Source organism: Thalassophryne amazonica, chromosome 16 (genome assembly GCF_902500255.1).
Source record: "Thalassophryne amazonica chromosome 16, fThaAma1.1, whole genome shotgun sequence".
In the NCBI taxonomy this organism is placed as follows: Eukaryota; Metazoa; Chordata; class Actinopteri; order Batrachoidiformes; family Batrachoididae; genus Thalassophryne; species Thalassophryne amazonica.
This window is the reverse complement of record NC_047118.1, coordinates 12,617,158-12,639,471: the sequence shown is the minus strand read 5'-3', so window position 1 is coordinate 12,639,471 and position 22,314 is coordinate 12,617,158. Positions and strand designations below refer to the sequence as shown.

Here is a 22,314-nt window from a genome sequence, read left to right as displayed (position 1 = left end):
GAATCTTGGACCTTCTTGCTGTGAAGCAACAGTGCTAAACACTAAGCCACAGAGCTGCCCTATACAACTCCTTAATCCTCTCCCTCCCAACTCTTCTGTACTTTGCTACACGGTGAAACTGTCTGATAAGACAGATGATTAAGTTGTGCACATATCATTCATCACAGAACCTACTGTGGACAAACTGTATCTACATGAATTACCGACCAATTCCCATTTAAGTCAAAATGGGAGCCTTGCTACTGTCAAGACACAAAGTTTGTAAAATGTGTAAAAAAAAATTATAATTTTGCCTGGGAGGTTAATTAAGCTATTTTAAGTGAAAATGTTATGAATACTTAGTGGCGTGTTCACTTTTAATGACAACTGTTTGTCAGAGTCAGGGTCCAGGTACCAGCCTCTACTAGCTACTGTGAACTTGACTGCTTGTTTCTGACAAATATCTCTGATAATATGGCTTGCTGTTAATTGTACTAAAACACCATCAAAGAAGTCCGTGCTTCAGCATTTCTGTTGAGCAAAATTTTAGTATAACTTGTATGTTAGGACCATTAATGTCAGATTAGTACTAATTAGCAGGTAGGTTGGTGTCAATAGTTCCACAGATGTTACAATGGTTAGAATGGCAATATGCCTGCTTTAAGTCTTAATACTCACACTGAAGCCACCCATTATGAAGATGACTGCCAGGTCCATAAAATACCTGATAATCAAACACCTGAACCAAAGTTAGCCTGTCAGCTGTAGAATCACCAGTTTGGGAACTGCAAGATGAGGGTCGTGCCCGGGCTTCATTTGTCCAGATCACACTAGTCTAGCCTCTTAACCCATTTATGGATTGGCTAGGAGTTAGGAATTGGTGATATCATGGATGGCTTGTCAAGTACATGTGCAGTCTATGGAAACAACACAATTAGTTGGTCATCAAAACGAACCAGCAAATATAGAAGCTCAGCTCAAATTATAATAAATGTGCACAGTGTAAAACCACATTTCTGCCGCATCCCAATCCTTTAACGTTCATAATTCAGCCCATGTCACCTTCTGAGTCTCTGTCCCATGCATATGATGAGCAACACCGTCTGTTCCTGAGATGAATGTTCACTACAGCATCTGGCTGTGGACAAAATCCTTTGTCCTGAGAACACGAGATAATGCAGAATGTGATTGCTCTGTCTGAGTTGATAGTTTTTGTAGGTGGGATTGAAAATGCCTCATGTTGCAAACTGAATTCTCTTACATATAGTATATAAATAACTTGCTGAAGGCGGTTAAGGCTGGTGACTCAAAAAAAAAAAAAGCTGAGGAGCATATGGCAGGATGGTATTTATTCACTGTGAGGCAAAATAGGACAGTTCAAAAATGTTTGGCTGCTTATTGTAGATTATGTAAAACATATTATCATATTTTACACTATATACCTTATGGATCATCGTTTATCCATAGTTATACAGTAGGTGTTTGCTTTGAGGCTTGTATAGTTTTGCATAAACATGTAAAAGTACAGACAGTAGTTTTATCTAATATGGCATTTGGTGCTCAAAGATATTTTTTACTCAAGCTCTTGGTGAAATTCTACTGTATCTACATTAATGGTAAATGTCCACCAGGTGGAGATATTGCTCCATTTCAAGAACACCGAGTACAGGCTACTTGTAGTAAATATGTTTAGTCTTGAAGTGTGTTTTTCTCCACATTTGTTATTGTATACTAGCGCATGTGGGCATCCACAGGCTCCAGATTGGGTAGTGTTTAATAGGTGCCTGATGTTTATCAAGGGTGGTAATAAATTATGCAAAGTTTCTATAATGACTTGGAATTGTGTGTGAGTCCAGATTGTTTTTAGAACATTAGACCTGAGACCTCAACAGTTTATAGAAGAAGAACTCAACTATTTTATTTCCTGTTAATTACATAATTTTTTTATGTTAATTTACTGTCTTACTGTATTTGTAAATTGGTTAGGTTATTGTTATATCCACACTATTACTTTTATTTTGTCATTTGATTTTTTAATGGACCACAATACAAATAAGTGGTTTGACTTTCTCATGTCATCCATGTATTTTTAACCTATTTACAGTTATATTATGTACTTACTTACTAAATATAATCACGCACGCGCACATGCACACTTTTAATATGTAGATGATGTACCACCAGATGCTGGAATGCCATACGAGTTCCCGATTTTAATTATAAATATCCATTGTTCAGTGTTGTTAGCTAATATCCATAGTTTCTCCAAAAATATTAGTCAAGGATGAATGCCGTTTTGGTGGCATTCATCCTTGCCCCAAAATACATAAGCATACCAAATGGCAAATGTCAGCTCTCCCCAGTTTGTCCGTAATCAAAGTTATACGCACATGCATGCACACAGACAGAGCTTTTTGTCTTTTTAGCATTCTGCAGCAAGCAGTTGCTTTTATTTTTACACACCCACAAACAGAGACAGTGGCGGAAGACATCAAATGCGCTCCACTTTTCACTCTTAGTAATGGCAACATGACACTTAACTCACTCATGGTAATAGCAACATGACACTTAACTAAACTGACTAAACAAATTGAACTGCAAAAACACAATAAATCAATAGCACTAACAACATTGTTAAACTAACATGAACCACAATAGCAACATTTTAAACCCCAAACTTCCATGGTATATAGCAGCACAACATTCATTGTTCACTGTTTTTTTAGCCAATACCGCTACTTTCTCCAAAAATATTAGTCCTATCAAGTTTTCGTTTTCACAATGTTGATCCTTAACCCAAAATACATAAGCATACCAAAATGTCAGCTGTCCCCAGTTTCTCCGTGATTAAAGCCATGCGTGCACACACACACACACACACACACACACACACACACACACACACACACACACACACACACACACACACACACACACACACGCATACACAAACACAGAGGCCACTTGCCAATTAATATATAGATTCCAGTGGGCAGCTTACATCTCACCACATACTGCACTGCATCTTAGGTTTCCTTGGCCAGGCAAATGAGATTGTATCACTCCTGATTACACACTCCCTCATTTACGTGGCCCTCTGTGATTTACCGGATAAACACACTGCAACATTTCAAGCAAGGTCTGTGATTTTCTTTTTTTTTTTTTTTTACTTATTTGACTTGCTACACTTTCTGCTACATCTCGACGTTGTTATGAAGGCTTAACCAAAGTCCCATCCTATCAACTCTATATGTAGGTTTGAATGAATAAATATTGCTGGTATTCATGGGCTTATCAATGAATTCCCATGATCATAAAGAGCCCACTGTGGTAGTTACTGTAGAGTTGGCATATCTGCTCAAGCTAACCATGGATAACCATTACCAATATCATTAACTAGGTCAGGTTTGGGGGCACGTATTGTTACCACTGAAAACAGGCTGACAACCAGCCCATCCCCACATCTTGACATTACCAATCTGTGTGCCACAGACAGGTTATGTTTATGTGTCCCATTAGCCTTCACAGTTCTGAGGCAGCTGCCTGCTGGATCGTACCCACAGAAGAACGCCACCTGGAAAAATGTTGTAATTAATGTTCCCTTAACTTCTCACGTGGTATGCCTAGCCTGAGTTTTCCTAAGTAAGCATTTGCTTGGCATAAAGTTATTCCAGTGGTACCCAAGCATTCTTGGAAAAGACCCAGGACCAAAGACATCCAGTCTTACGCCCCTTGTTGGCATCCACATCCAAAAGACATGCAGTAAAATGGGAGCACAGGACCCTATTGACTTTGGCAATGACAATATCTATGCATTAGCGCCAATTAGCCTTTTGCTTAATATTAATACAATAACATGCTTTTGCATGTTCACGATATTCGCCCGAGTTAGACGAGGGCAACTGGGCATGGACATCGGACCTCTGAAAATGCATACCACATGACATCTGCATGTTATTTGCATTACTATCACTTACTGAGATACACAACACGTGGAATCACATTAATAATATTTAATGTCATTTCAAAACGCATGACACCCAGCAAACGCGTACATAAAAAGTCGGCTCACTTTAACTTTTGTCGTGTTGGCTGGTACCGCGCTGCTCTCCAAATTTGGCAGGGTGTCCTCATCAAGCTGGCTGCTTTGGCTGCTGTTCATTGTCGGACTATCCCTGATAAAATCGTCCAAAATATCCATATTGGGACCAACGCACACTTCTGGCCTTTTCATGTTATTGTCTGCGGACAGTTCTTGTGTTGCGCATGATATGATGTCATCACTTTATGCACAGTGGGCAGGTACTGGGATACCCAATACCCGCCCGCTACTGCGGGCAGTTATGGACAGGTAGCGTAAATGTAAATCTATGCTACCGTCCGAACAGAAACAGCTGTTCACCCCAAACCAGGAAATAAGGAATTCACAGAAAATTTTAATTGCTGGCATATACAGCTGCTTATTCATGACTTTATCTGTCACCTGCCTGTGGAAATACATTGGTCAATTCCATTTCCTGTTGATAATGCCTTTATGTGTGTGTATTATGAGCTGAGTTAATTGTGACATTGTGTGATGAGCTCAAAGTTGACAGAATCTATCCGAGCTCTCAACATGGGGTTCCGACTTTTAATTTATGGAGTTCTAATCTGATGTGTTTCTCCTGCTGTGGGTTTTCAGTGGGCAAATGACATCAACCAACTCATTAATTTCTTGCACGTTTTCTCCTGTGCTCGCAAAAAATTCTTAAATTGAGTACTATAAATGATCAAAGCCTTAACCGTATTGATTAATGTTTTATTTATTTATTTATTTATTTTTAGGGTGCACTGTTATATTGTCTGTGCAGCAGCAGCCTTTCACTGTTGTGGATGCTTGGTCACAATAATAAGCCACAGTATATCGGCCCGGCTTTGTCAGCCGTTGTAATGGGGCCCTTGAGTCAGGTCCTTGTTAGCTGATGCACAATAAGCTCCAGCCTAATGAAGTGTAAACCAGCAATCTGGGAGGCTGTGAGGCTTTTTGGTGGGGTGGGGGGAATAAATACGGCCAGCGGCCTCTGTGTGCAGCAGAGAGCTCAATGCTAATACCGTTAGCTGCGAGGTCTGTTCATTTTGCTGAGTCATGTTGTGGTCGATGTTAGGGCAAAGTTTTGAAACAGCTGATCGCACTTCAACACAGTGTCTCTCAGAGAATGAAAGGACTGTGATCACAACGTGCGAGCAGTTTGATCGCAGCTGCACTGGAATGATCACAGACATTACTCCCTTGACAGGTTTTCCGAGTGTTAATGGTTGTCCACCAGAGACAGTCGCCGCTCCGTTGAGGCTCCATCTGGCCAACTTCTCCACTTTTATTAACAGTCCATTTGCTGCTCTTCGTCCTAACGAGTCTGAGTCTGTTGCTCAATTGTTTAGTTCATTGCAATGGACCTGATGAGCCTTTTAATGTACAGATTGTTCACTTCATTCAGGCCAAATCAGCCTCAGCACTATATTATGATTTATTTTGAGTCAGTCGTAGCATGGACACAGTTCAGCTGATCATCTAACATCAAATTAGTGAAGCTAACCTCTTCATTTGCATGTTAGCTTTTCAGCTAACTTTGAAAATCAGTGATGATGTTGTGTGTTGGGGGGTTTGGCTGGACATTTTGGTGTTGTTTTCTTTTCTTTGCTCTCCAGGTGGTATGCAAACTGGTTTTTGTCTGTGGAGAAGGTGCTGGCAGAAGAGTCCTTCACCCTCATCAGCATTATTGGCTGCACTTGTGGAGGATGTGCACGTGCAGGCCTAATGACTTGCAGTACCTGTGGATGATGCTCACGTGCAAACTTAAAGACTTTCAGCTGAAGCAGATAATGAGATGGCATTCTGCATTTAAGCCATGAGTGATTCGAGCAGAATTGCCGGGAACTCGACCTTGTGACGTTCGTTTGTGAGACGCTGAGGACCGCGCCTGGGTTTGACACATCGTGCCTGTGAAGGAGGACGGGTGAGGGACACATGCTGTCAGCACACATCAGAGGTGATGATTGTCTGAATAAGTGTTAACAGTAATTTGATATTTTGTTACGCAGTATATTTGAACATTGATGAGAATTGTGCAGCTCGCTTCTCACTGCCGTGGCGTACGGACTGATGATCCTCCACCTGTTGTGAGAAGCTGCTCATTTACATGGAGCTTGGGTTCAGACCTGGGTGTGTTGCTGATGGTGTGTGCCTTTGAAGGATATTTGTTGTGGCTGTTGACTTGCCTCGCCTTTTCCATCCTTCACAGAGTCATTTTGTCGTGTCCACCTGGGGCATGTTCGGCGGTGAGTCTGGGTCCAGAAGCGTCGGGCTTCGATCCATTTGGGCGCTGGAGAGCGCGCCGTCCTTCACCTCGCCAGACAAACGCACATTTATGTTGTACACAATTATTGCACAAAAGGGAAATAAATTTGTTTTGTTTTTGGAACCGCTTTCTGGTTATTTTAGCGCTGGGTTCAGTCAGACGCTGGTCGCGCTCCTCAACTCGCGTCTGCACATAACAGATGAACCATTTAGCTTCCACTAAATTTAGTTTAGCTAACTTTAAAACAGCTATTATTTTTAAAACTAAAGTTTAACAGTTAAAAACTATCTTAACCCTAAAAATCATATGTTTGTTCATGTTCAAGCTACGCTAATCCAATGAGTGAAAGTTATGTGCTTTAAATCTCTCTTTAAATTTCTTAGCTGTGTGTGCCTACCACCAGTTTTGTGTAGTCTGAAGTTTAACAGGAGATATATACTGATATTGTCTTGGATGAGACGTCTCTTCAACATTGCCTTGAGATATGGGACAGTGCCTAAGGAGTGGCAAACTGGGGTGGTGGTCCCCATATTTAAATAACGGGACCAGAGAGTGTGTGCCAACTACAGGGCCATCACAGTACTCAGCCTCCCTGGTAAAGTCTACACCAGGGTGCTAGAAAGGAGGGTTCAGCCGATAGTCAAACCTCTGATTGAAGAGGAACAATGCGGGTTCTGTCCTGGTCGTGGAACAACCGACCAGCTCTTTACTCTCATAAGGATCCTGGAGGGTACGTGGGAGTATGCCCACCCAGTCTCCATGTGTTTTGTGGACTTGGAGAAGGCGTATGATCGGGTACCCCAGGAGATACTGTGGGAGGTGCTGTGGGAGTATGGCGTGAGGGGGTCTCTTCTCAGGGCCATCCAATCTCTGTACTTGCAAAGCGAGAGCTGTGTTCAGGGGCTCGGCAGTAAGTCGGACTCGTTTCCGGTGGAGGTTGGCCTCCACCAAGGCTGTGTTTTGTCACCAATCCTATTTGTGATATTCATGGACAGGATGTTTCTGTGTAGGCTCTCAGTTGTCCAGGTGGTTTCCATAGTAGAGAAGCTTGAATCTTCGACTGGACTGGGTTGCTTGACGTGAGGACGTTTCGCTTCAAATCGCAGAAGCTTCCTCAGCTAAAATTCTTGCTCTGGTAGTCTGACTTCTGTCTTGACTCTTGTAGAGAAGAATAAAACAGAACCCAACAAAAGCTGGAGTTTTTTAACCTAACCAGACCCCTCCTACCGAGAGGCCGACTGCTACAGGCTAGTGACTAAACAATAGCTCTAATTAGCACCTATTGTGCTCTAGTTAGCACCCGCCTAATGACAGGGCAGCTGTCCCTCCTAATGATGGGACGGAAGCCTCCCCTGATGGCTCCCATGAACAAAAGACTGAAACTGCTTTGACCTGAGTACCCCATTGTAAACAGGGGACAAAGCGTGTCTGAGACCCCCTCCCTGGTTAAGGCTGGGTTTCAACTGTTTTACAAAGAATGCTTCCTTGACACCTCTCTCAAACCATTTCTTCCCTCTGGCTAAGATTTTAACTTCCTTGTCCTCAAACGTGTGGTTAGTGTCTTTCAGGTGGAGATGAACTGCAGACTGAGGTCCACTGGCACCCTCTCTGTGGTGTTGGTATAGCCTTTTGTGTAAAGGTTGCTTAGTCTCACCTATGTAGTGTTCATTACAGTTTTACTGGCATCTGATAGAATACACTACATCGCTCTCTTTGTAACTAGGGATCCTGTCCTTAGGGTGAACTAATTTCTGTCTCAAGATGTTAACCGGTTAACAGCACAAAGTCCAAGTTTACTTTAAACCGGTTCAAGGAGTTCAAGTACCTCGGGGTCTTGTTCACGAGTAAGGGGACGATGGCGCGTGAGATTGGCCGGAGAATCGGTGCAGCAGGGGCGGTAATGCATTTGCTCTACCGTACTGTTGTGACGAAAAGGTAGCTGAGCCAAAATGCGAAACTCTCAATCTACTAGTCAATCTTCGTTCCTACTCTCACCTATGGTCATGAGGGTTGGGTCATGACCGAAAGAACTAGATCGCGGGTACAAGCGGCCAAAATGGGCTTCCTCAGGAGGGTGGCTGGTCTCTCCCTTAGAGATAGGGTGAGAAGTTCAATCATCCATGGGGAGCTCAGAGTAGATTTGCTGCTCCTTCACATTGAAAGGGGCCAGCTGAGGTGGTTCAGGCATCTGGTAAGGATGCCTCCTGGGCGCCTCTCTAGGGAGGTGTTCCAGGCATATCCATCTGGGAGGAGACCCCCGGTGAAGACCCAGGACTAGGTGGAGAGATTATATCTCCACACTGGCCTGTGAACGCCTCAGGGTCCCCCAGTCAGAGGTGGTCAATGTGTCATGGGAAAGGGAAGTCTGGGGTTCCCTGCTAGAGCTTTTGCCCCATGACCCGAACCCCGAGAAGCAGTTGAAGATAAGTGATTAGTGTATACACAGTGTTGCCACAGTTACTTTGAAAACTTACTTTTATTAGTTACTTTTGTAGTTACTTTATATTACTTCATTAACTGCTGCCACTGCTGAATGTAACTAATAAGGTAACTAGTAATCTAATGTGGTTACTCCTAAGATTAAGTAATCAGTTAAGTAACTAATCAGCAAAGTAACTAATAGTTACTTTTCTGAATATTTAATCTTAAAAATAACCAAGTTAGATTCCTAGTTACTACATTCAGCAGCTGCCAACAAGTTGTCTGCAGTTGCTATATATATATATATATATATATATATATATATATATATATATATATATATATATATATATATATATATATATATATATATATATATATATATGAGAGAGAGAGAGAGAGAGAGATACTGCATAAACCCTGCGTGATGTCACCTATAGAGACCCTGAACAGCCAATATGAAGCCGATATCTGGGTGCAGTAGTGCCACTGCTAACTGTGGCTATGTCACGAAAAGCCAATGAATGGATAAAGAGATGAAGCGTGGGTGGCTCAGTGTGTGATGAAAGAGGCCTAATCACTTCCCAGCTAAGCTAACACACTAACCTCGGTTCGAGCATTTAGTAAATCATATTTTGGGGACTGTGTTGTGGTTGTCGTAGTAGTTTGGTTTGATGTGGGCACTAAAAGTTATGAGCCGCTTATTTTCTCAGCAGTCGTGCAATCACTGCTAAAAGTGAGAATTTTACTCTGAAAAACATTTTACTCTGAGTTGGGATCTGCACAACAGATGTCACTCCAAGAGACCTCACTTCCAATTACGAGGTCTATTAGAAAAGAAACCAACCTTTTTATTTTTTTCAAAAACTATATGGATTTGAATCACGTGCGATTACATCAGACAAGCTTGAACCCTCGTGCGCATGCGTGAGTTTTTTCACGCCTGTCGGTTGCGTCATTCGCCTGTGGGCAGGCTTTGAGTGAGCACTGGTCCACCCCTCCTGTTGGAATTCCTTTGTCTGAGAACTTCCTGAGAGACTGGCGCTTTGCTTGATCAAAATTTTTTCAGAAACTGTAAGGCACATCCAAGTGGACACCATTCAAGAAATTCAGACGGTTTTCGGTGAAAATTTTAACGGCTGATGAGAGATTAAGGAGTGTTACTATCGCTTTGACGACTGCCCACGGCGCCGGACGGCGCGCCGCCCCCCGTGCCGCCGTTGTCAGCCTGTTTTGAGCTGAAAACTTACAAATTTAAGCCTCTGTTGACCCAGGACATCATGAGAGAGCAGAGAAGTTTCAGAAGAGTTCGGGATCAGCAGTTTATCCGGACATTCCACTGTTAAAGGAGATTTTGTAATGAAAGATGTGCGGACGGATTTGCGCGTCGGCACGCAGCCGCTCATCGCACAGAAAAACACCTCCGTGTTGATAACCATAGTCGAGTGAGTATCCGAGAAATTGTTTAACAGCTGGGCATGTTCAAACTTGTCCTGTGACACTTCCAACGGAGGTGTTTTGCTGTGGCGCCGCGCCATGAGCAGCTGGGTGCCGACACGCGAATCTGTCCGCACGTCTTTCATTACAAAATCTCCTTTAACACTGGAATGTCCGGATAAACTGCTGATCCCGACGTCCTCTGAAACTTCTCTGCTCTCTCACGATGTCCTAGGTCAACGAATGACGCAACCGACAGGCGTGAAAAAACTCATGCATGCGCACGAGGGTTCAAGCTTGTCTGACGCAATCACACGTGATTCAAATCCATATAGTTTTTGAAAAAAATAATAAGGTCGGATACTTTTCTAATAGACCACGTATATGTAACTTTATGCCTTAAAATGTCTTAAACTACGAAGTTAGAGAAAAATTCACCCTATTGAAACCAAAACCTTTTTTTTGTACCAGGCTGTAAACGTTATTTCTGCTCTAAAGTTGGACATTTTAACATGGACTTGAATGGGAACCTGTTTGCTTTTGGAGCCAGCCTCAACTTTTTCTTCTTCCGGGTGGACTTCATCTGAACCCATCAAAGTTTGCCGCCTAGTTATAATCTACTGATTTGTTTTTGTTGGTTTGTTTAATTTATCAAAACTGTCATTTGTCTTTAAAAACATGCAAGCATTCATGCTGTATGATGCAACTAACATACATGAAAAACCATTTCACCACGTGTTTAAAAACTGTAACTCACAGAAAGTGCTATCATTTCCTGATAGCTCTTTTCTGGTGCCCATGTTTTCCAATGTGTTTGCTTGCACATCTGTGCACAAACACACAAATTAACACTTGGAATGTTTCTCTTCTAGCCAACAGCAGGGCCTGTTTCCCGAATCAAGGTAATTGACCGGGCGAATGGCTCACTAATTTTCTCTCATTTTAAAAATTTCATTCATTTTTATTTTTCCTTCGGTTGCCATCTTTTTTTTGTGTTGCCATACTGTCACCTCCCACCTGTCTGCTGTCCACCTCAGGCTGTGTTGTCTGTCAGTTAGAGCCCTGATAAAAGGCCAAGGGCTGTCAGAGTGACATATGAAGTGCCTCAAAGTCTGGACAGCAGAATTGGTTACCTCCGGAGGAGACGGTGAGCATTCAGAGAGTGGTGGAGGATGGAGAAAAGCTCAGGTGGATGATAGGAGCCAGTTACAGAGAGAAGAACAAGGATTGCTTCTCTATGTTACCATCTGACATACCTAAAAAAAAAGCTACAGTGTGTATGATTTAGGGGTGCTTATTAGCAGAAATTGAATACATCATTTCTAACTATCTGTTTATTAGTGTATAATTACATACATATAGGTATGAGCCCTTCATATCTCCATGGGAGTGGACCCTTCATGGAGGATGCCATGTTGCACCGCCATGTAAGAAGCCCAAAAGGGACACATTTGCTCTGTCTTGAACATTTTGCAGCACAGTCAGAGGGTTGAAGAAAAAAGAAGAGCAACCAGTGGTTGTTCCCAGATACATTTCCTATTAGTTGCAAGTATGAGAACCCTAATTTTTGCAGGATGGAGGTGGACATATTCCTTATCACAAGAGAAGGCAAGGGAGCATGAATTATGAAAAGAAGTCAAAATGTGGTGGGAAACAATATCATGACTGCCAACAGCGTAATGCAATATGTACTGAATTGTACACACTGTAGCTTTAAAGAAAATATAATTAAGGTCAGTTAAGATGATAATCAAGTATATCACAATATACTATATGCAGCCAATAATATCAGCTTGAGTTTTTTCCTTTAATCCCCCCCGCGCGCCCCAAGCATTTTACCTTATCCTTCCCTTCAGAACTCAGAATCAGTAATTCTGCAGGGAACTGTTCTGTCCTGGTCGCATCCCATTTCTTTCTCTCTTTCTGTACTTTATTCCTTCCTTCCTTGTTCCATTTATTTCCACCGGCCTGTATATGTGAATGCACACCTGAAATCTTTGTGCCTGTATATGTGCGTGGTTGCTGATTCACCTCTTCCTTCATTCCATGCTCCCTCCTTTCTTCTTCTTGCTTTGTACCTCAGATCTCGAGCGTGGTGGCAGTCACATGATCTCGACAGATGACGTGGAATACCCACGAGAGTACCGCACGCTGGGGAATGCCAGGCGCTTCTCCAATGTGGGCCTGGTGCACACGTCAGAGCACCGGCATACTGTTAGCGCCGCCCAGAGCCTCGAGGCCCTCACCAACCTCCACAAGGCCGATATGGAACGCAAGCGAGACGCCTTTATGGATCACCTGAAGAGCAAGTACCAACAGCAGCAGCTGCAGCAGTCACACCACAGCCCCCACCACAACCCGCCATCCCCCTCGCCGTCCCACAGCAGTATGAGGGGAACATCAGAGCGATCAGCACGAGAACAGGTATAGAGCTCAATGCCATGTGAGGGTTACTTACCCCAAGACACAATCATGTGTGCTCCCAGTACACTCAAAAAATGGCTCTTTGGATGAACTCAATTCAATTAAGTGCAGGATTTCCATGTAATAAATATATGTGGCCCCAACTCAAATAAAACACTTCTATGCAAGATAATGTACTTTAATTTAGTTGGGACTACATATATTTAATAAAAGGAATCCAATCCAATGATTCAGTTGTTTGATTGTATCACTCAAACAAATAACTCATTGGATTAACTCAATTCAGTTATGTGCAGGATTTCCATCTGATAAATATATATAGCCCCAACTAAATTAAATTATCTTGCATGTATGTGCTTTATTTGAGTTGAGGCAACATATATTTATTAGATTGAAATCCTGCTCATAATTGAATTGACTTCATCCAATGCATCAGTTTTTTTAATATATCACCATCCCTAAGTCAGCATCAAAGTGATGTTTGGTAATTCATGCATTTGATGTTTGTTTTTCTTCGTTATTTTACCGAAGATGTTGAAAATGTTGAAATTATTTTTCAAATATCACTTGCACCAGATGATAATCAACAGCTGTCTTTATGGCAGTCAGAGAAAGTGATATAGAGTATAGAACATTCCACCAAGGTGTCCAAAAAGGTTTAAGAACAGTAAAGTACAATGTGGACAGGTCTGATTTTTGAGCAAGAAGAAAAAAAAATGTGATCAAGAGAACATCAATCAAATCCAAATATTACAAAAGCCCATTTGGCTGTCTTGTGCCTTTTTTGTTCTTGTTATTTAGTTTTATTTTTTGTTTAAAAAATAAAATGTAACAGTAACATTTGAAAATCTGAAAGAAACCATGGAAAACGCATGCACGGCAACCAGACAACAGTCCATCCCGTGGCTGTAGTACTGTAACTGAAGTCATGCACCTCCTCTGTTGTCTCCAGTATTAATAAGAAGGCATGATGCTTAGATAGACCCACTGGTGTTGGTGCATACCCACAGATATGCTGGTATGAAGAAGATAAGCATCAATGACTCCATCTGGATGGGATGCCAGCCTATCTTGGGTTGCTTGCCCAGCCAATGCTGATGCCTATTATTAGTCGAGTGGACTGGGACAATGCAAATTAAGTGTCTTGTTGAAGGACAAAAACACGCAGCCTTACTGGGAATTGGACACAGGACTACATATTGGTAGTTTGATCCAACTGACCCTAAAAACTGGAAAAAGCTAAGGAGGTGTCTACGTTTCACCTGGCTGTAGCAAATAGACGGTTACTATGGAGAAGTGGGGATGGATCGGTTGTTTGCCTGGATGGTTGCCATCCAAAACCTCAGGCAGTTCCATTGTGTGGTTGATACAGTGATGCGTGACACCAGCATGCGATCATACGAGATATGATCTGAACTGACCTTATTGTCCCAAACTAGCTTTGTTTTTTTTTTTTTGTTTGTTTGTTTTTGTTTTTTGTTTGTTTGTTTTTTTTTTACTTCGTTGACACTTTGATCAGCATTGCTGTAAAGCAGGGGTAGGCAACCTGTTCCAGAAAGAGCCATGAGGGTGCAGGTTTTCTTTGCAGCCGCTGACTCCACCAGGTGATTTTACTGATTAATATCACTTTGAGCAGATGGAATCAGTTAATCAGTGAAATCACCTGGTGGAGTCAGTGGCTGCAAAGAAAACCTGCACCCTCATGGCTCTTTCTGGAACAGGTTGCCTACCCCTGCTGTAAAGTATCACATACGTGGGTGAGCTTCAGTGTGTTAAAAGCATTCAGAAGCTCTTCCCCTGATTATCAAAGTTGCTTGAATTAAGAATGATTGATAGCAATATTATTTTTCTCCTCAATATATTGTTGTAAACTCACTCACTATGCCAGTGCAAAACCAAAAAGTAAGTTTACATCAGCAGTTATTTTACCCCCCAAAATTTATTATTAATTAATAATTCACCACCAATTGGTAGAGCTAACTTTTTGGGAACACTTTATATTAACTGCACGCTATAAAGCATTAGTAAAGTATTTATAAAGACATTACATATTTTATTATTAATAATTATTAAGCCATCTATTTATGTTCTTACCAATGAGTAGCTAATAAAAAAGAATGTTTAATAATTTGTGAGGAAAAAATGGAAAGACAATAAAAATATTATTTGTAAAAAAAAATTTTTAGCACTAATGAATAGTGTCTGATTTTACATTTGCAAATGATGAACTATTAATGATCAACTTTTCGAGAATTAAAAAAAAATTTCTAAATGTTTTATAAAGGCATTACATATTTTGTCATTAATAATTATTAAGCCATCTATTTATGTTCTTACCAATGAGTAGCTAATAAAAAAGAATGTTTAATAATTTGTGAGGAAAAAATGGAAAGACAATAAAAATATTATTTGTAAAAAAAAATTTTTAGCACTAATGAATAGTGTCTGATTTTACATTTGCAAATGATGAACTATTAATGATCAACTTTTCGAGAATTAAAAAATAATTTCTAAATGTTTTATAAAGGCATTACATATTTTGTCATTAATAATTATTAAGCCATCTATTTATGTTCTTACCAATGAGTAGCTAATAAAAAAAGAATGCTTAATAATTTGTGAGGAAAAAATGGAAAGACGATAAAAATATTATTTGTAAATTTTTTTTTTATCACCAATGAATAGTGTCTGATTTTACATTTGCAAATGATGAACTATTAATGATCAACTTTTCGAGAATTAAAAAATAATTTCTAAATGTTTTATAAAGGCATTACATATTTTGTCATTAATAATTATTAAGCCATCTATTTATGTTCTTACCAATGAGTAGCTAATAAAAAAGAATGCTTAATAATTTGTGAGGAAAAAATGGAAAGACAATAAAAATATTATTTGTAAAGTATTTTTTATCACTAATGAATAGTGTCTGATTTTACATTTGGAAATGATGAACTATTAATGATCAACTTTTCGAGAATTAAAAAATAATTTCTAAATGTTTTATAAAGGCATTACATATTTTGTCATTAATAATTATTGAGCCATCTATTTATATTCTTACCAATGAGTAGCTAATAAAAAAGAATGCTTTGTAAATGTTTTACAAGTAGTTATTTAAGCATTTACTTACACTGTATAAATGCTTTACTAATGCTTTATAGCGTGCAGTTAATATAAAGTGTTTCCATTTTTTTACTCTCTTTTTAAATGAGAATTTGTCAAATTTATGCAAAATTAGGACTTTTTTCAGGACTGTACTTTTGGGAACATGTGCACGTACATTATTTTATGAAAGCCACAAAAAAGAGAGAAAAAAAGATAGAACCAGTGCAGTGATTTGATGGAAAAGCACATCGGGGGAGATGGTTGAGAATGAAAGTAAAGAAGATGGAAAATGTGAGAATGGATGAAAGACAGGGGGAGTCCATAGTTGCCATGGAAACCCATCCATATATTGCAAGTAGGGATGTTGTATTGCAAAGGTCAAGTCGAAGAGAAGAAGGACTTGTGCAATAATTAAGAATGGAGAGAGAATGTAGATGATTTTTTTTTTTGTTAAAGGGGGTAACATCTGTGCATGCGATTATGTCACAGCATTTTTTTTTTACTAAACAGCATGAATGGCAGCAGAGGAGGGAGGGAGGAGGCAGAGTTGGATAGGAGAGCAGCAGCCAGTCAGGCAGCCTGCTGCTCAATTAGCCAGCGCCAGCAGGACCGAGCCACCCATCTGAGAAGGAGTTAATCGGTTGGTGTTGTAATGAATTAAATAAAGAGTTTCCACTGCCTGTGCTCCTGGAGTGCGAGACGGAGGGGGAGAGAGAGAGAGAGAGAGAGAGAGGGAGGGAGGTAGATGGTGTGAGGGCAAGGGAGGGAGCGTTCAAGGAGCAGAGGGAGGGAGAGACTGGCAACGGACGCTATGAGGATTCACTGCACCTGACAGATAGCCTGGGATGACTGGAGTGATGGACAGGCACAGGTGCACTGCAGGTGAGATGCCACTGGAACCGTGAGGCTGAAAACCGGACGAGGCTGCAGGGAGGCGAGTGTGTGAGGAATAAGGATGTGCCAGCTGGGATTAGATTCCATGCCTGTTGTGTTTGTTGTGGTGGTTGTTGTGGCAACGGCGCGTAAATGCTCTGCAGGATGATGAGCGGACGATGCCTCGTGCGTCTGTCTGAGTGAGCTTTAATTCTCTCATCAGTGTCGGTATGTAAAACAGAGACAGACTGCGGTAATGTTAAAACACCAAAGTGGACCGGAGGAGGAAGCTGGAAGAGTGATTGAGATGGGGATGGGGATTGGGGGGGGGGGGGGAGGGGTAGAGGATGACGACATGAGGAGAGGAAGGTGGATGACGAGGTGGGGAGGGGGGTGTTGGTGCGAGCGCAGCCTGCTTCTCATGCATGTCAGGTAATGCGGTGCTCCATTCTGTTCCGTCCTTCTGTCAGAGCTCCGTGGCCAACTCCAGCGTGTGCACGTGCACACTGTGCACACGTGTGTCAGCTTTTTGTCTGACAGATGGGATCACGTTCATGGTTTCAAGTGGCGTGTGACACCTGAGGTGCACGTCAGGCTCGTGCATATCGAATTCAACAGGAGGTTTAGAGACGCGGAGACACCTTCACGAGGCTGGATGGCTCTGTGATGCACAAATGAGGGAAAACGTAAAGTGTGATTAGTGACTGTGATTTCTATACGCAGCAGGGATGCATGGATGATAATTGGAGACCACAATCATGCAGGGACTTCCCAGGGCACAATTTACAACTCAAGGTCCGAGTCAGTATACAGTATCTGCAGCTTTTAACAAGGCAACGGGTCAAACAACACGAGGCAGAAAAGACTGAGCGGGTTTACCTGAGATCTGTGAGTAAGCCTCATTAAAACGACAAACAGAAACATACTGACAGACTGATGCACAAAAGCACAAATGACTTCTGCACCATTAACACCAGCCCACAGAGTCACTGAGCTTTGTGGGAAAATAAAATCATTAATGATGCCTGAATAAGTGAAGAGCAATTGAGCATCTACCAGTTTAGGAATGACAAATCGCGAGTTGAGTCAAGTCTGAGAGCGTGCACTGGTGTCACAGTCACCGCATCCACCATATAATGGAACTGCATCGGGTCCTGGATGGCAACCACCCAAGCAGAGAGCAGCCAGATGAAATGTGGGCATCACCTTGGCCTTTTCCACCCACTGGGGTCCTCAACACTGAGGCACCTGCTTGCTGGACTCTTCATAGAGAAGTGCTCCACATGCCGAAAATGTTGTACGTTGTAGCAGGTGCTCCCTCACAGTGCAAAAAAAGTCCTTATCCTTTGAGACAAAGTCATTCCAGCCGTACCCAAGGATCCCCAAAAAAGACCTAGTACCAAAGACATCTAGTCTTCTGGTTAGTGTCCAAATCTCACAACCGTACAGTAAGATGGGAAGCACTCTTGGACCTTCGTTTTTCTCCAAAGATATCAGCATCACCAAACACCTGTGCCAAGCAACCTCATGAATCTATAAGCTCTTCCCGGGGGTCTGTAGATCTCAAATGTCAAGAACCCAAACACGTGAACATCACTGCTTAGATAAGTGAATCTCTCTACAGGTTCAACAGTTTCACTGTATACAGATACACTTCTGATGGCCAAGTCCAGGAAGTCATTAAAAGCCTGGATCTTAGTCTTGATCCAGGAAAAGTGCAAAGCCACACACCACGATTCCTCACTCAGCTCCTCAAATGTTACAATCAGGGTATCTTTTGATTCCGCAAAGATCATGGCATCATCAGCGAAGTCGAGGTCTGTCAACCTTTCCTCGCCAGCACCCAAGTCACTAGTTTCCCCAACACCCGGTTCATACAAGCACTGAACAGTGTAAAACAAATAACACAGCTGGATATAATGAGCGACTAATCAGGCAGCCAATACCCGTCCAGCCTGAAAAGCATCACATCTCTGAATGTGACCTCCATCAGTTTGAATGAAAAAAATGTTAATTGACCTCTTCAGAAGAGAAACTGGAGATCAGGACCGACCTCATGGGCCTCAGGACTTAACACTTCAGAAGAAGATCCCTCACGCTCCCATGAGAACCTGCGTTTGTTTGGGTCCTTTTCTTTTGTGTTTGTGCAACACCATGTGCAGGGTACACAATATTCCCAATTAACCCCTAAAACCGGAGCAGTCCAGTGCCATAAACTCAAAAATCCCTGACTCTGGAGCAATCTGGAGTCAGGGCCAATGCCCTATAAGTCATGTTTGTATAAATGCTATCTTACCAAAAAAAAAAAAAAAAAAAGAAGAACATATAATTCTGTGACCTTCTTGTAAATCTAACCAAAATGAATGACCGCCTTTGGCCTAAAGTGCCTGCAAGTTTACGCCTGTTGAAGGTTTTTTTTTTTCCATAAAACTGCCACACAAATGGTGAAAAAATTCCTACTCAGGCACCATCGTGGATGTTCATGGAGAGCGATAAGGTAAGGTAAAGACTTGGACCTTCATTCTCTTGCAAAGACGTCAGCATCTTCAAACAAGACCAAGCTACCGGTTACTCAAAAGAAAGGGGAGGGTGAAAAAAAGAAAGAAAAAGAGCAGTACTAAGAAAAAAGGTATGTTAAAGAATTCTGTCAGGACTAAATGAAGGGAAGCATTAAATGACTATTAGGTAATAATCACTTAAATGCTCTTCATGATGCCCATATTTACTGAAATAATAAAGGCTTTTGTTGAGACTGTGTTAAAATGGAAAGCAGAAAATGAAACCTCCCAGACGATCGTAAATCAAACGCGCCTGCCGTTTTTCTGTCCCTGTGCCAGCAGAGTAATGTGGCTCCTGCGGAACGGAGGCTGAATGGACTGAAAATTGCCTGCAGATAAGAGTAAAAACTACAATCAGAGTTTGGATTAGAATTAAAATTCATGAACTCTGCCCGATCCCCTGGCTCGGCCTGGTTTTTGGCCTTTTTTGGGGGGGGGGGGGGTTAGTATATTTTAATGGAAAGTTGACCACCCGAGGCGTCAAACAACATGTGAGCACCTTTATCATGCAGAACGGCAGCTTTAGGAGCAGTTACGGAGAGAATGAGGCGACGGATTTTCAGATGGAGACAGAGTATTTCCTTCCAAGTGGCAGAGCATTCTGGGAGATGGGCCAACCGCTGGAAGAACAGAGTGGGCTGCTGTTTGATTTGATTTTGCCCTTTTCATTTCTTACCCTCGTGAGTTACAGCAAACAGTCTAGTTTCTGAGGTGATGTACGCGGACGCCTGCAAACAACAGCTAACTCCTGCTTTACCACCAATCATGAGACGAAATAAAGTCGACTGATACAAACACAGCTAGTTACAAGATATTTGTAGATGTTTTGGTGAATCGCCTGATTAAACCACTGGTTCCTCCAATGATTTTTAGTTTTCCCACAAGTGATTTTTTTTTTTTTGTTTTGGGTGGGAGGGTAAAATGTCTAATATTTATTTCTCTATCATCCCCTCTCCTCTGTTTTCTCCGCCGTGATGCTCTGCAGCAACAGCCCAACTACTGGAGCTTTAAGGTCAGTGCTGCATGTAAACGTGTCCGTGTGCTCCTGTGCAGTTTGTGTGTAGTACATGTGTTCGTACACCGTTAATGTGCCATCACATGCAAAAAATGGCTCACTGGATGAACTCAATTCAATTATGTGCAGGATTTCCATCTAATAAATATATGTAGCCCCAACTCAAATAAAAAACATCAATGCAAGATAATAGAATGTAATTTAGTTGGGACGACATATATTTAATAGAAGGAATCCAATCCAATGACTCAGTTTTTTTAGTGTATCACTCAAACAAATAACTCATTGGATGAACTCAATTCAGTTATGTGCAGGATTTCCATCTGAGAAATATATGTAGTCCCAACTAAATTAAATTATCTTGCATGGATGTGCTTTATTTTAGTTGGGGCTACATATATTTATTAGATGAAAATCCTGCTCATATTGGAATTGAGTTCATCCAATGCATCAGTTTTTTGAGTGCAGCTCATCAGTTGGTTGGAACTTTGGCTGTTTCATACTTAGGTGTGGTGACGTTTGGAGTTTAAACCACACTGCAGATTGATTTATGCAGATTTATTTATTTATTGCTCTGAAATGACTTTGCAATCTAGATTTATTGACTAAATCTGTGCTAATTTTCTGTTTCTGATGTACGTACACACACACACACACAAAAATGACTCATTGGATGAACTCAATTCAGTTATGTGCAGGATTTCCATCTAATAAATATATGTAGACCCAACTCAAAAAAGTACATTCATGCAAGATAATTTAATTTAATTTAGTTGGTACTACATATATTTATTAGATGGAATCCAATCCAATGAGTCAGTTTTTTGAGTGTATCACTCAAATAGGTCATTGGATGAACTCAGTTCAATTATGGGTAGGATTTCCATCTAATAAATATATGTAGTCCCAACTTAATTAAATTAAATTATCTTGAATTGATGTGCTTTATTTTAGTTGGGGCTACATACATTTATTAGATGGAAATCCTACCCATAATTGAACTGAGTTCATCCAATGCATCAGTTTTTTGAGTGCAGCTCATCAGTTGGCTGGAACTTTGGCCGTTTCGTACTTGTGCTTGTGACAACCATGATTTTAGTTTTGGTGACGTTTGGAGTTTAAACCACACTACACATTTATTTATTTATTTATTTATTGCTCTGAAATGACTTTGCAATCTAGATTTATTGACTACAATGACTCATAGAATGAACTCAATTCAGTTATGTGCAGGATTTCCATCTAATAAATATATGTACCACCAACTCAAAAAAAGCATATTCATGCAAGATAATTTAATTTAATTTAGTTGGGACTACATATATTTATTAAATGGAAATCCAATCCAATGAGTCAGTTTTAATGAAGGGAAAGATGTTAAGAAAGGTGCGTGTTCTCAAAAGACTTTTCTCACAATATTATAACAGAACCATTGACTTTCATTAAAGATAAAAAAGATATTTAATGAAAAAAAATCTTTAATAAAAAAAATTATATAATTCACTGTAAACATGTCAATATAGCATAAAAGGCTCGAAGCCATGTGACCTTTGTTGAATGAAGTATTGGTCAGGCATCAAGCGCACAGCTCAGATATGTCACTGAGGCATTTCTTTAATAATGCTTTGACATTAGCGGAGGTTTAAGAATTAACTGTTTATACTGAATATACACAGGACAAATCATGTGTAACGTCATCAACAAGGGTGGGACAAAGGTTGAAAGAAATGAAGCCATAACACATCCCATCTCCCAGACTCAGTTACCAAACAAGATGACAGGGTGACTTTGGTTCAGGTGTTTGATTAATGTGTATTTTTTAAAGACTTAACAGTGGTTTTATGAACTGGTGGCTTGGGTGTAGGTGTTAAAAATATAGATTGTATGTATATATACTGGAAGACCCCGGAATGACGTCACATGTAAGTTTGGTAGGAAGACCCAGAAGAGTCATTTTGAAGCCCAAAAAAATGCAGCTTTGGGTGTCACTATGTTGGCAGCGCATACTCTGCCTATGTCACTGCCAACCCATATGTGGATAAAGAGGTGAAGCGTCGGCAAGACCGCGCATGACCTGGATGGGAGAAATGAAGCCTCAATGCCCCTCCCCCCATCTTTGACTTATAGAACAAGCTAAGCTAAATGCTAATTATTTTTTTCTGGG

General features: G+C 41.0%; 1 protein-coding gene and 1 long non-coding RNA gene across 9 annotated transcripts in view; one reads left to right on the top strand and one right to left on the bottom strand.

Annotated features, from left to right (window-relative positions):
* The window catches only part of si:ch211-278a6.1 (SRC kinase signaling inhibitor 1), a 323,862-nt gene that overhangs the window by 171,927 nt on the left and 129,621 nt on the right, over positions 1-22,314 (top strand). For 6 of the 8 annotated variants that reach the window (XM_034189725.1, XM_034189719.1, XM_034189723.1 and 3 more), the window contains 3 exons: positions 11,045-11,074; positions 12,256-12,596; positions 20,121-20,147. In XM_034189725.1, coding sequence (XP_034045616.1) covers positions 11,045-11,074; positions 12,256-12,596; positions 20,121-20,147 — 398 coding nt within the window. Of the gene's footprint in view, positions 1-11,044; positions 11,075-12,255; positions 12,597-16,546; positions 16,587-20,120; positions 20,148-22,314 lie in introns of those variants that run through there. The other 2 variants (XM_034189721.1, XM_034189724.1) reach the window with 2 other exon arrangements.
* Positions 279-20,453, bottom strand: LOC117527397. Its single transcript, XR_004565519.1, has 3 exons — positions 20,252-20,453; positions 12,664-12,674; positions 279-293 (listed from the first exon to the last, which is right to left on the bottom strand). It is a non-coding gene; the product is annotated as an uncharacterized LOC117527397 (long non-coding RNA).